The sequence below is a fragment of the Leptosomus discolor genome, chromosome 1, assembly GCF_034619465.1.
Source record: "Leptosomus discolor isolate bLepDis1 chromosome 1, bLepDis1.hap2, whole genome shotgun sequence".
NCBI classification, from domain to species: domain Eukaryota; kingdom Metazoa; phylum Chordata; class Aves; order Leptosomiformes; family Leptosomidae; genus Leptosomus; species Leptosomus discolor.
This window is the reverse complement of record NC_141391.1, coordinates 202541482-202556400: the sequence shown is the minus strand read 5'-3', so window position 1 is coordinate 202556400 and position 14919 is coordinate 202541482. Positions and strand designations below refer to the sequence as shown.

The following is a 14919-nucleotide window of genomic DNA, read 5'->3' as shown; positions in this document are numbered from 1 at the left end:
AAAACACTTTAAACATTTTGTCTCCAGTGATGTCTCCAGAGGAGCTTAGTTTCAGTGTGCCTTTCTGCCAAGCTCTTGTACCTACATACAGGGAATATACATTAATTTATTCCTGTATCTAAATTATTTCTGGAGGGGATGACGTACACCATACATTATATTCAACTTGGAAAAGTGGCTGTTCAAGATAAGAGTATGCCTGCTTTCTATGCACATGGTCAATAAGCTGAATGAAATTTTAAAAACATGTTTTTGTCATCAGAAAGTAAATGGTGTCTTCACCGTTCCATCCAAGTTAGAAGAACTTCAGCGTAACGTGTATGGTCTTGGAAGGAAGAGGAGGTGAGGACTGCAAACCAAAGGAAAGCTAAAGGCTGGGCTGTATTTTGGGAGGCTAGCCTCTCTCTCCTTTTTGGCCCTGAAGGTATTCTCTATGACAGTTGCAGAGTTGTGTCAAAACAGATCCTCAAACGTGAGGATTTGGAAGTAAAAGTCTACTTTGCGTAATGCCAGTCTTGCTAGCATAATAATGAAGATAGAACAGGCTAGCGAATAAAGAACATGGTCACTATCCTGAGTCAGAAAAGCACCTAGGGCTTGAATACTGCCTTGTGAAAGAGCTGCGCTGTGCAAAGAGATGCAAGTTACAGAACTTTGCAGAAAACAAACCAGTAAGATAGTCTCCAAATATCAAGTAAAATATTTTCCTTTGCTATAGAGATGTATAATATCATAGTTGATCAACAGCCAAAAAATAATTTGTAAATCAGTGGAAAAAATTGAATGTAGTCCTCATTCACAAGGACATCATGGAAATAATGCAAATCCAGCAGGACACCCTGAACACTGAAATTCTCTTTGCCTCCTCACAGGTGGAAGTGGGTGTGTGTCTTACTGAGAAGAGGCATGTGTGCCATCCTTAAATCAAACTTCGTTTTCACACCTAGCCTGTGTAAGGTTATATAGATATTTGTACTGTGACCAGTTCTCTTTGATCTTAGTCTCTTCAGCAGCTGTGAGCTGTTACTTATCATCAGGGCCACAGAGAAGCTCAGAGGTAAATTTAAGAGTACAAAACAGCATCATCCAAAAATTTGTCATCTTAAAAATTAAAAGATAAGCTTGTCATTCCTATTATTATTATGACTACTCAAAACTCTTTAAACATGTTCTCGTTTTTACTGGGGACTTGCCTGGTTCTGGAACGTTGTCAAGGCTAGGGCATATGTGCGCTAGCTACCCTACTGCCTTTTCCCAATCTTTAAAGAATCAAAGATAGACCGTCCCACTCTGCCTTTCTCAGGGACTTTCACCCATTTCTGGAAAACAACCATTGTCCTGTTGCCTTGTATTCTGGGTCTTTTTGTCTCCTTTCATTCATGTGTTTGTCTCTCTTACTGCACTTCTTGAGACCTGGTCAGCTGTAGAAGACATAATGTGAACTTGTTCGCCTAAGCAATATTTTTTACCTTGGCTGCTATATGAAATTGGTAACTTTTGTGTCGAGCTTAGGTTAACCCTGAGGCTCATATCCTAGGGAAATGATACCTGTGCACAAGAACTTTCTCAGTTTCCTTCCCGAACTGATTGTCTTCAGAGTTAGATTAAAATCAGACAGGCAGTGCCAGCTGTGCTGGATGCACAAGGGCTCTGTTGTTCATCTTTGAGTTAGTCACCCTCATGTGGACAATGTTCCCAAGCTCATTGTACGAATACACACCACTGAGATAAAAGCACCAATGTTTAGTACTCTTACACAGCAATTTTACAAGATAGCTAATAGGCAGAAATAGATATTTTCTTTGTGAATTTAGCAAAATTATGTAATTGTGATCAGTGCTGAAAAACTCAGCTAACCCGGTAACTGAAGCTGGCTTCATTGTATTTAATAACCTTGGGATACATGTAGTAAGTCTATTAGCTATTGTACTTTATTTTGTCAAGTCATTGACAATCTGATTTATGTGTGAGCTAGACATCAGTATTCTTCATACGGTCAATGTATCACAGAACCAGTATTTTTTAAAATACGATTCTGATTTTATGTTTCTAATGTCAAAGTGACTGGTCGTTCTGATAACTGAGAATTACAATAATAAATATAGTAATGCATTTCTGCTATTAGTCAGAAGATTATGAGTATGCAAAGAGATAAACATGTTTGAGAATACTTTTGCCAGCTCTTATGAAACGTAATTAAAATGCTGATAGACAGTTTATGTTGTATCACTGTAAAATGACCTCAATGTACTCTTGAAATATATTAAGTAGATAATATAAAGATTTATCACTTGGTAATAATTTTCCATTTGCTGGCATGTTGTTCCTATCAATCAAACTTGTAATTTAATTTAAAATCATGAGAGATAGGAAGGAATATGTCAGTTCTGTGTAGTAAGCATCTTCAACGCGAATGAGGAAAAACTCATCTCACTGATTTAAACACAGAGATCTGAAAAGATACTTACCTGAACTATAATGTCCATGAATGTGAAGCAGACCCTGTAACCATTGTTAACGTTTCCACTTACTTTATCTTTGAATCAAACACTACGTTACTGCAGGAACAAGGTGATATTCATATAGTAACCTATTAACACTTCACATCTCTGCTAATACTTCTAAGACTTTGCTGTTTAACAAAAACTGAAACAATGCTTAGGGTATTATTTTGTAAAATCTTCCAAAGTGATGTTCTTATCATTTATGTGGTCTTCAGGTTTTAGTCACACAAGGTTTAGATTGGACATTAGGAAAAATTTCTTTACTGGAAGAGTAGTCAAACATTGGAACAGGCTGCCCAGGTAAGTGGTGGAGTCACCATCCCTGGAGGTGTTCAAGAAACGTGTAGATGTGGCACTTAGTGACGTGGTTTAGTGGGCATGGTGGTATTAGGTCAACGGTTGGGCTTGATGATCTTAGAGGTCTATTGCAACCTAATGATTCTGTGATTCTGTTGTAAGAGACAATTGATACCTATGTGCGAGTAGATCAGGGAACATCAAGAAGCCGAAAACAGTTGCTCTGAGTTTATATAAATTGTGTTGCTTAGTTGAGGCACATGAGTCTTTGTAAAAGAAGGTTTAAGGAAAGTTTGAAGAGAGCTAATATATTTATATGTGGCTGGTGTATCGAGAACGATAAGGATTCAGTACTGGTCTGGACTTTACCTAGGAAGGAGTCACTAACGAACAGTCTCAGTGGACTAGATGGAGCAGGAACCTGATTTGAAGATGAGGAAGGGTTGATCATACTTGAATGTAACTGTGATTTGGATCTGTTGGAGTAGGTGCATGGTAAATTGCAGAACTGCAGATAGCGTATTAGTACTGTGATTATAAATGGTAGCTTTTCCCTATGGACATCGCTGAGTGGATACATGTGTTACCTAACGAACTGCCAGTAGACCTCAGCAAATAAACTTCTGTTGTTTGGTCTCCTGTAATAGCAGGAAAGTGCTCTTGAAGCCTTGAGTGGGTTTTTCTCATTCTTTATTAAATATTGTGTTTACTGTGTCCCAGATATGACAGCTTGAAGTGGTATCTTGCGGTTGCCTTGCATTTTAGCTACTTAACACGTCCCTTATATTCTTGGCTGGTGGTATTTAATCAGAATTTTATGGTTAGCTTTTGGAAGCAACACAGGAATCATCAGAAGTATAAGGAAGTGCTCGATTTCATGCCTGAGGTGCAGTGAAGCATGTGCAAACAATACAAGACCTCAGACACAAGCACCAGGCAGTTTAAAACAAGGTCCTGGTACCAAACTGAAATGAGTTTGTGTATGAAAATGAAGTAAACCGTTTACCAAAAAAAAGACTAAGCTCTTTATTTGTGTAGCTGGCTAAAAGCCAAATACACTGATGTCCTCACATGTCAACAGAGCTGAAAAATCTACGGCAATATTTGTCCAAAAGTCCTTATATTTTTGTTGAGTTGAGTATCTTGGCTTTTTTTGTTGTTTGGATTAATCAGTTGCCTGTGTCCCATGTAGAGTCCAGTTGGGTGGGCACACTGGCTCTTCTGTCACAGCCATTTTATTTCAGTTGAGGCTGGTGGAAGAGACATTCTCTGATTGTAGGTAACATACAAGCTCAGAGGCAAGGAAAGCTTGATTCCAGTCTGTTGTTTTGCTATAAGGGGCTGGAAAGCAGCCGCATGCTAAGAGAGGTAGAGGATTGTGTGCATAACCACCCTTGAGAGCAAACAGTGAACCTGCAGGCATACCAGCTAGGATGAAAGATCCACCTAGCCTAGAATCAAATCTCCAGTATGGGAATCAGCAAGCTGGAAAGAGTAGAAAGCAGCATAATCAAAGTGACTTTCCCTTCCAGCCTGCAGTGATTTGCAGCTTATGTTCTCTTTGGGTGGTATATGCTAATCCTCAGTAGATACTGCAAGACTCTCCTGTCCCTACATCGAGCCTTTCCTGTCTGAGGTGGGTTTTATTGTTCCTGAGTTCTATGAGGAAAACCTTGTTCAGCAATATGAACGCTTGCATCATGCAGAGCACGAGCAGTGGGTTCAACAAGCTCACAATGGTGGAATTTATTCTGTGGAGAAGACAGGGCATGAGCAAAATGTCTCGCATGTTACTAGTGGATCAAATTTTCGCGTGTAACTGCTTCTTCACATAAAAGGACTGTGTGCGCTCAGTGATACTGATGAATCCAAAACCAGTGGAAACAGTTCATCCCCCAGAAATGTCCATATTTGTGAACATTTTGTTACTCTGGGAGGCTGTTCATGCTACCGATATAGTAGAATATTATGGAATCAGGAATTACATTCTGGAAAAGAACTACAGAGTTCCCAATGTATTAGCAAGCTCAGTTTGTATTTTGGTAACTGGATGATAGGAGCTTGTTAATATATATTTTTTTATAATTGGATAACAGGATATGGAAGGCGGAGTTGAAATTTCACTTTTGCCACATTTTAAGGAAAACTGAATGAGTATTTTTAAATGAACAGTTCAGAAGTTGAGGTTCGGCTTGAGAAAGACAAAATAATCTGACAAAAAGAGAAATGTCACTTGCAGAGCAAGGACACTGGGCAAAGGTCTTTTATTGCTAAATCAGTCAACAAAAAGTGGCAAGGTACAATTTGCAGCTTAAATTAAGAGACTCCTGAGAATTATATGAAAGTACTTACAAGGTCTTTTACAAATTTAAAGCACAAAATATAATCACAAACCAAATGTAAGTACAGAGTATTCTAAGCAGTGGGGGAAAAAGCAAGGAAAGAAGCAATTCTAAACCTTTCATTGGTATCTGGAGGGTCACTTTAGCAGGTCAGAGATTTTATTCAATCTTTTTAGAAACTGCACTAGAGGCTAGTAAACTACTCTGATAGGAAAAAAGACAACACTAATTTTGCTACCGAGAAAAATGTGCACAGCTAGCCAATTAATAATTCATCGGTGTACTTTGTTCTTTGTGAAAGAGGAAGGCATTATGATCTTTGGGATTGACCTCTAACCTCAGGAACAGTTCATCAGGCATGCTGCTCCAGAGCAGGGCATCCTGAAAGCTGGTGGTGCCCAGGCTGGCAAAAAATTGCTAGCAAGGGACCTTGAAATTAGGCTTTCTAGATGTCAGATATTCCCATTTGGTCAGACGAAGAGGACGTAAGAAGGAGCATAGAAGCCTTGACTGCGTTGGCAGAATTGGGGTGGGGAATTGCAGGTCTGGAGATATCCGGTCCCCTAATGGTCCGTCAGCTTGTCAGTAAATGTGCTCTGACAGTGAAGCAGGAATCCCAAAATCTCGTTCCATGGCAGTTCCAAATAAACTGAGGGGCCAGGCTACTGCAACTTTTATTCTGTAGACTTCATGCCACTGAGCCAAAGAAGCTGGTTTCAAACAGAAAGAGGGTAGATTTTAGATTAGATATTAGGAAGAAATTCTTCACTGTGAGGGTGGTGAGACACTGGCACAGGCTGCCCAGAGAAGCTGTGGCTGCCCCTCCCTGGCAGTGTTCAAGGCCAGGCTGGATGGGGCTTTGAGCAACCTGGTCTAGTAGAAGGTGTCCCTGCCCATGGCAGAGGGAGTTGGAACTAGGTGATCTTTAAGGTCCCTTCAAAGCGAAACCATTCTGTGATTCTATGACCTTTGGACTTCTGGAGCCTCACATTCCTGGTTATTGTTATTCTGCTACATAGGCTGAAGCATCTGAAGTGTAGGTGCTTGCCTTCTTGTTGGGTTGCCTAGGAGCCCAGCTGGTGAGAGGGAGCTAGGCATGTTGTAAAAACCTTTCTTCTGTAGTGCTGCCTGGTTTCATCAAAATCAAACCATCTCTCTCGGGTATTTCAAGCTTGATGAGTTGTCAGCATGATTGAGAACCATCCTGCTTGGGAATTTTCAACTAGCTTTTCATGGAGGAAGCTGTTTCCAAGACACTAGCTCATAACCTTAGCACAGATACAAATATTTCATGATAAAGTACAGGAAACACATTTGCCATTTATAACTGGATTAAAATTTCCTTTCCTACATAGGCATCCTGGAGTGTTCTGGTATAGAGCTTTCAAGGCCGTAACTGATCTATAGTGTAGATTTGAAGGAGTATCAGTATTTTTATAGATTTATACTGTGACATATATTTGGGTATATCTGGGATGGGCTGATAAGAAGGTATGCTTGAGGACAGGAAGGAGATCTGTAGTAGTTACATAACAATAAGTATTGTGCATTTATTTTCCTTGTATATTGTGTGTTCTAATTTGTTTACATCACTGGAAGCATGTATGTAAGAGTATGTGCTCAATTTTAAATTGTTTAGATATTTTTGTTTAGCAAATATTAATGGGACTAGAGCAAACATTAGCATAAGCCTGAGACTAGTGTATATTTTATTTCCACTTTTTGAGAGAGACATTTAAACAGCCTCAGTGCATGATTTTTTTGGTTGTTTTTAAATTGCTTATTTAAAGAAAAAACTCTTCCTTGCTTATTTCATGCTGCATCTTCAGTGATCATTAGTCTTTATTAACCAAGACAGATTTCTTTACTGTGTTATCAGACAGTTATAATGTGTATATATTGGAATTTTGGAGGAAAAAAAATCAGTCGTCTTGGAAAAAGTGATGACTATCTACCTCATCAAAGTCAACATAAAAACGTTGTATCGGTGATAAAATGGGGTACAGAAGAATGCTAGATGGTCTGAACAGCATCCACCTACCCTAAATCTGCTGCGAGTTAGATTCGAAAGGGCTTTAGGTCTTCTATATTGAATTTCTGTATTTCCTCCGACATAAAACCTAAAGTCAGAGCCTGGTTGTACAAACTCACTATATAGCTAATGGCAGAAAATCCTAACCTAAAGGTAAAGGGTTTTAAAATATTTGTTATTTAACTTTTCAACCTGAAAGACAAGCTTCAGAAAAGCTGTGGAAAATAACCAAGCTGTGGAAAATAATACTTTTAAATTATTTAAACTGTTATGAGTGTCTATAACCTCTGACATTTGGCATGACATGAAATCCAGCAGCCTTCATTATGTTGAATGCCGACTGGAAGACACAGTTGTGCATACCCAATGAATCCTGAGGAGCAGCTGAATTAACAGCTATGTAGGCAGACACTGGAATCAATAATCAAATTTCTTGAGTTTTTTCTGGACTGCTGGATGGGGAGACAAGAATAAATAAGATAACTTCTGCTTCCCAATTGACTGGTTACTGGTACCAGGTGCCATATGAGGAGTTATCTGTAGGGCAAGCCCTGTAAGACAGACCAGACAATGCACAGCTCAGTTCTGTCATTCATCTTATGCCTTGATTTTTGTGAGGACATTGGGGGAGACGATGAGACATCCAGTCCCCATCCTGTCCCCTGCTGGCAACACTGTAAAGATGACACTCATCACTGTGTCTAATTGTCGTTCCTCTGCATTCCTGTGTCTTGCCAATGTTCTGGCTGGTGTTGGATATTTGACTATATTTCTGCTTGAAGTGCAACCTGAAAAGAATAAATCTAGAGAAACCTTGAATCCTGAAATTTTCCTAAGAGAATTGTTGCCTAAAGAGCACTTTAATATGTTTAATTCTGCACGTGGTGTTCACATTGGATATAATTTGCATATAGCTGACTTAAAAATCCTCTGCTGCACTTGATAGCATGTAGTATTTGGAAATGGCTGCTTTCTGTGCCGGGATGCCATGCTGGTTGTTCTGGCACCCTGGGTCTTTTTAGAAATTCATGTCGTTAAAAAGTACTTCGATATATAACATAATTTGAGTGGAAGATGTTCTACAATTTGAATATCATGTATCAGCATCCTGTTTGATATCATAGGATTCTTTTCACTAGGAGATGCTATAATTTTTTTTAGTTATTTTTAATATTATTAGTACATACTTAAACACACTTGTGATTTATAAAAGTGGTTTTGTTCATGTGCAGTCTTCTGTTTCTGGCGACTGTTCTGATTGCTGCCCATTGCTGTCCTAATACTGATTAACAAAATGTAGCGGTCTTGCTGATGTAATATTGAAATTGTCCTTTCCTTTCATAATTGATAATTGCAGAGTTGTGATTTTCCTGTTTATCTTTGCAAGAGAAATCTTTACTACAGTTAGATGATTGACTGCTACCTGAAGGTTTTGTTTCATATCCAGTGTAAAAATATTTTCTGCTGTTTGCCTCTCTATTGAGAGCAGATTTACTGCAGCTTTGCTAATGTTAAAAAAAGCTCTTCAAACCTGAATTTGACCTATGTGTTAACCAAGAGGATGGTGTACTTAAAATAGACTTATTTTCTAAAAAGTAGACAACGTGGAAGTTCTGCAATAATTTGATAATTTAGAAAGCACACAATAACAAAGAACACAGATTTCTGAAACTTGGGAGAAGTAGGAAAATTCAAATGAATACGATGTTTTTAGCACTTTCACAGTCCTCATTTTTGCCCACTACCGTGTGAATTGATCTTATTATAACTCTTTTTAGAAACCTCGTAATAAGAAAAGGCTGAATAACTAGATTTTAAACAGGTATTTCAGACTTTCAAAATCCATATAATCTATTTTACTGATTTATATTCTTGAGACCTTTTTATATAGTTACTTGTACTTTTTCTCATAATGGTATAGTAGTGTAAGCAGATTATTTCTTCATTCACTAAGTCATTGTTATGATAAAGAAGCACACTCAGAAAGGATTATTTCCTGGTTTTGTTGTTACGGGGATATATGTTGAAGCTATTTTATCACCTTAATTGTACATTTCCAAGTGTTACATTTCAAAATTTAATTTTAATTTCAAATTTCCAGACTTACTGCATGTTTTATGTTTTTTCATTCTCCTGATTTTAACACCTAAAGTTGTCCCTTAGAATATATCAGGGGCTTTACTGATGAGAATTCATCTCTGAACTGAGATGGCTTCTGGGGAAGAGGAACACGTCTGCAGTTTAACCACAATAGCAATGGTCTTGAGCATTTGCAAGATCTGGGGAAGCTTGCGCCAGAAGCTTTCAGACAGCTTGCACTGCATAAAGGGTTTTGGGATGCCTTTGTAGCTCACATGCCCAAATCTCCCTCCATTTGTTCTCAGGGGCAGGTTTTAGACTGACACCTAAGTGAAGGATCTGTAGGGCACTTGGTGTCTAGGCTCCCAGTAGTCATGGTCAGTGGGAGTGTGGTCAGTGCAGCCAGTGGAACCTGGAGAACAGTTTTACTGTCTGGTCATTCACATAGCTTGCACAATTGCATTGGGGAAACTTTGCCAAATGTAGGCATCTCTTGCTCTTTGAGACTCCCAAGGAAATCAGAGATACCTGTGTGGAGCTTAAGCGTGATGCACAGGAATGATCTGCAAGAGCACTGCACACTCTGCACTGACAGGTGAAGGGCAGGCATGATGTTTTTGGGCACCAGATGTCTTTATGTGAATTGGCTCCATGGACATACTGACTCCATCCATCAAATACAATGGGAACTCAGGCAGAGACATGTGGTATCATGATCTCAGACTGACTCCCACATCCATATCTGCCCAAATCCTAGCTTGGTTATTAGGTATTATGTATGATTCTTTCTCTTCAACCCCAGTCTGTCTTTTTTTAATTAAAACTCATTCCATGAGTGAGTTCTCCTATAGCCTGATCAGGTGTCACTCAGAGATTTGCAACAGGGCAACCAAAATGTGGTACAGAAGGTGGCAAGAGCCATCTGTATTAGGTTGTGGGCAATTTCTATTGTCTTGGCTCCAACACTGACAACCTGACTACATGCATCCCAAGGTTGATTAGGAGATGCTGTTGGTTTTGACATGTACAAATGAATACAGTGTTGCTTAAATACTTGTTTCTTTCTCTTTCAGTTATTGTAATGGATGTATGTTAGATCCAGACTGTGGTCTCTGCTACAAATTAAATAAATCAAGTGTTGTTGAGTCCTCATGTATTCCTGTTGATAAAGATTCTACAGTGAAAGCAGCTTGGGGCAGGTACGTGACTTTTCAAGATTTTCTGGTCTTGTGCTCTACTGGCAGTATGTTTTATGCAATTGAGAACACTTTTGCTTTTAAATAAAATATTACTCTTAGGATGTTCTGGAAGAAAAAATAACTTGGCATTGTCAAAAATGGGTGATTACATTCTAACAACTGTTTTAAATAAAAGCGTTAACCCTGATGTGTGCAGCCAGGTTGGTGTAGTCTGTCACTTAGAAAGTATGGCAAAAGTACACTAGCAATTTGGAAAATTACTTTTCCCTGTCATCTTCATTTGGGGTGGCATATTCCCTAGGTACACGCTTAAAGTCCTCTGAAATAATTTTCTTTTTAAATGCTTTAATTAAACCACACTTTTCATATTGGCCTACTAAAGAAACAGAGTTGCTCAGCTGAACAATCTAAAATGATAAAAATCTGAAAAGTTCAAATTGTCAAAAGCATGGTTTGTGGCCACAGATTTCTGTGTTCCTGTGCTTAAATGTGGCATCATGTCATACATTGCACTTGGGGTGTAAAAATGTGAGCATTCATAGAAAACTCCCAGTGCAACTGCAAAATACACCATACCTCTTTTTCTTAAGCAGCACAAAGATTCCCTGTGAAGTCACAGCAATCTTGAAGTTTTCTGAGTATTGACTGCTCTTAAGGAATGGCTTTATGAGTTGGAACAATGTCCTGTAAAGGCTTTATCAATACTTTAATAGTGACTAGGCTTTGGATTAGAGTTTAGGATGGTTCAGTGCCACAAGGGAATTACATAATTACTGCTGATAAAATGTGTGACTGATAAAACCTCGTTGCCATAATTCATCTATGCCAACCACGCAGCATAAACATACTTGGGAAACCGGCAAAGGTTCATGTGGTGGTTTGGCCTTTTTTTTTTTTTTCCACGTGCATTTTGCAGAAGTTAGAACCAAGTGCCTTAGCGGCAGTGAGTTGTATTTCACAGAGGTTGGAAGGTATGAAAATATCTACTAATTGTAGAATCATTAATTTAAAATTACTCTAAAATTGCCATCCCTTTTATTTCAGTACTATTAGAATGTTATGCCTAGTAGTTCATTCCAGATGCAGAAGAGGGTAGCTTATATTCTTTGTAATCCTCATTTTAAAGCACTGTGATCATTTTGGGGCTATTACTGTTCATTAATAAACAACTCTGAAACTACAAAATCTCATCCTTCTTGCTTGTTCTGTGACTATCTTCAGTGGCACATTATACAACATACCTTGTATGTTACCTAATAGCCTGGTGTGCTCTGCAGCACTTAGGCTCTTATATTTGTAAGGTGACAGATCCCTCTTTGTACTCCAAGTCAACATTCATTTCATATATACTGTAGTTTTAAGTAACGTGGCTGTAGTTAGCAAAATTGTACTAGCATGCAGGAAGACATAAATTCAAGCATAAACTTGTTATGAATAGTTGATAGATAAAATTAAACTTTATTTATTAGGCAGTATAACATGTGGTAAACATGGGCATGAGTAATCCTTTTATATTCATGATTCGCTCTCGTATACCACTCGTTGCTGTACAGCATATTGGAGCAAATTAGATAGGAAAGAAGAAATATTTCCTTTCCATATTGCAAAATATAGTGTTTCCATATTGTACAATAATTCTGTAGCATAAAGACTCTGTTCAAAAAATCTTTCAAGAGAAAATAAAACAATTTAAAATTTGTTACATTGGTGGTCACTAGAGTGAAAGTCCTGCCTACAGACAGAAAACCAATAAAATATACACATTTCTTTTTCCAAGGATTGTATGTTCATCTCCATTTCTAGTGTTTATTTCATTAATTTCTAATCTCCCCTCCACCTGGTCTGCATAATCAGGCAGTTTTCTAAAAGTCAGTCCTTCAAGCTGTGAAATGTCAGGTGGCACCTTCTGTGCCTTCTAAGCTCTGTGGAACAGGCAAGCATTTCACCTTCTTCTCCCCCTCACAGGTAAGTTTGTTTCTGCATACTGGTCAAGAGGGAAGCCTCACAGATTTTGGTTTCGAAGGGTTCACATTTGCATACAGCCCCCTAGCTCCGATGCCTCAAATCCTGCGTCTACTTCACAGCAAAATCAGCCTCACAAAGCCGTAGGATTTCTCCACCAAGTGCAATTATTGCTGCAGTGAGAGCGGCGTAGTTACATCCCCAGTTGTGTCTCAGCGCAGCAGGAGTCGTCTGTATCTTTCTGGCAGCGTAGGGAGAGCAAGTGCCTAAGACAAACTAACAGCACTGGTGAAGAAATTACGTCTGTGCTGATGCTTGAAATTGCAGCCCTTCATTTCACAAAGTTACTTTGTCACAAGCTAGACATACAGTGGCATTTATTTTAAAAATACATGGCATTTTTATGATCAGAAACTACTTTAATAATTTGCAAGACGATTTTGTGATCTAGGGACAGCTGATAACCATAATTATCACCTGCAGCCTCTTTGTAACTCCTGTGTATTCTGATGGGTTCATGCCATCCGCTGTTGGCTGAATAATGAGTTTAAATGGCTTAAAACCTCCAGAGTTACACTGGCTTCATATGGCAAATTTATTTTGCCATTACTTTTGATCGAGAGAGAAGGAAGACCTGAGCTATTTGGGATTTGTTGGACCTCAGTTTGCCTAAGCGTTAGCAAAAGCAGCAGCTCTGACTCTCCTGCCTGATGCAGGAGGTTCAGAGAAACAGCTTCTGCTGGGCTCGGATTGACGGGGCTGTGCAGAGCATTTCACTGCTGCTGCGATCACATTTTGTTTATGATTTTCCTGCTGGAAAGCTGGGAGCTGCAGCCATGGAGAGGTGCCTACGGTCACATCATACGATGCGTGCGCAGCCACATAGCTCTGCAGCCGTCTTAACCCCAACCATCCTGACGTTCACTCAGGTGGTTGTCTGTTCCTGATGTGTAACCTAACAGCAAGGTGACAGGTGCTTAGAGGCACCAACAGAGAAGGCCTTGACATATTTTTTTAAAGCTTTCTGCAGCTGTGCAAGCTGACATAGAAAACCCTCCTGTTTATATATTTATAGCTTTGTGCTGTTCTTCACGTTTGGTCCCAAGGTACTTCAGTAACACCAACATAACAGGCAATGTTTTGGCTGTTATCATAAAATACTGTAATGTATTTTTATTTGCAAGAAGTTTTCCCTGTGCCAGTCTGGTGTACTAGACAGCACCTCTATGTTTGTTGTTAATGATGTTTGTTCGGTTACAGTATGTTCTACATTGAGAAGTTCTGGGGAGGGAAGAGAGCAGAGATTTCAGTCTCCTGTGGCTGCCAGCGAGGCTGTTTATGTTGCTGTGGTTGTCATAGAAACCTAGGGAGACAATTAAAGTGTCCAAATGTTTTTCGAGAAGAAACATAGCATTTTGGTTCTTTTGAATATAGGGAACTCAGTGGCCAGCAGTGGCCATGGGGGAGGGAGACTGCACAAAAATACTTCTGACCGAGTCCAAGCCAGGCCTTGAAGCAGCATGAGTAATGCACAACAGGTACACTTGTAAGATCATACATGTAAGACAAAAAATAGAGATTTATTTTTTTATTATTTAATCAGTTACATGAGCCTGACTGGTATTGGAATAACACAGAGAGAAGCGTCTTGCCCAGGGCACCAGCACAGTCAGGTGCTTTGCTGCCTGTGGTGTTACTGAAGCAGTTAGCAAAACAACAATTGTTGACATGCAAACCTTGCTGCCTCCAGCTCTGCCTGTGCCTAGGGACATATAAAGGATGGTTTCAAAACAGGGAGCAAGAATATTCTTAAATTACTTGTTTTGTACTAAAAGAAGAAGACCTGTGTCTTCTCTCTCACTGTGGTCTGACTCTGTGTTGGGACTCTGTTCTCCGAGGTTTAGGGAAGATTTGCATTTAGCAGTAGCACAGAAAGGCTTGTGGTTCTGTTCTCTTCACAGAGATCGAACTATAAAATCCCCACAAAGTTGATAAAAAGCATTATCTCGCTTTTACAGATAGAGCTGCAGTGGGAAGCTTCCAGTTGGAAGCTCAGGTGGCACAACAGAGGTCATGGGAGATGACTGCTTTCAGTTCTGTGCTTTCAGAGCACAAACCGAAATGTAGCTTTTCCCCACAATTGCAATTACTCCCACAGCACTCTCAGAAACCTTGAAACTTCTGTCTGTGTAATTGCAATAACCCTAAAGGCCAGCCAAGAATGCTCTAGAAGTAACTTTAAATTGCATTAATATTCTTACAGTTGAAAGAATAATCGTGCAAGGAAAGGAGCGACTAATAGTGCCTTGACATGACATTAACCTTGACATGAGTGTGTTGTCCACAGCAGGCCCACAACTGTGGGCTAAAAGGCTCTCATGAGTGTCTCTGAGCAATCTCCCTCTGGAGAGAAAGATGTTGACTTTATACAGTAAACAATTATGAAGAAATAACAACATCATCTGCGGATCAGAAACAAGCCTAGAAGCCATCCTGTCCACAAA

General features: G+C 39.3%; 1 protein-coding gene across 1 annotated transcript in view; it reads left to right on the top strand.

The window, feature by feature from the left end:
* Positions 1-14919, top strand: part of SLC2A13 (solute carrier family 2 member 13) — a 160837-nt gene that overhangs the window by 125101 nt on the left and 20817 nt on the right. The window contains exon 7 of the mRNA XM_086473937.1: positions 10328-10453. Coding sequence (XP_086330063.1) covers positions 10328-10453 — 126 coding nt within the window. The remainder of the gene's footprint in view (positions 1-10327; positions 10454-14919) is intronic.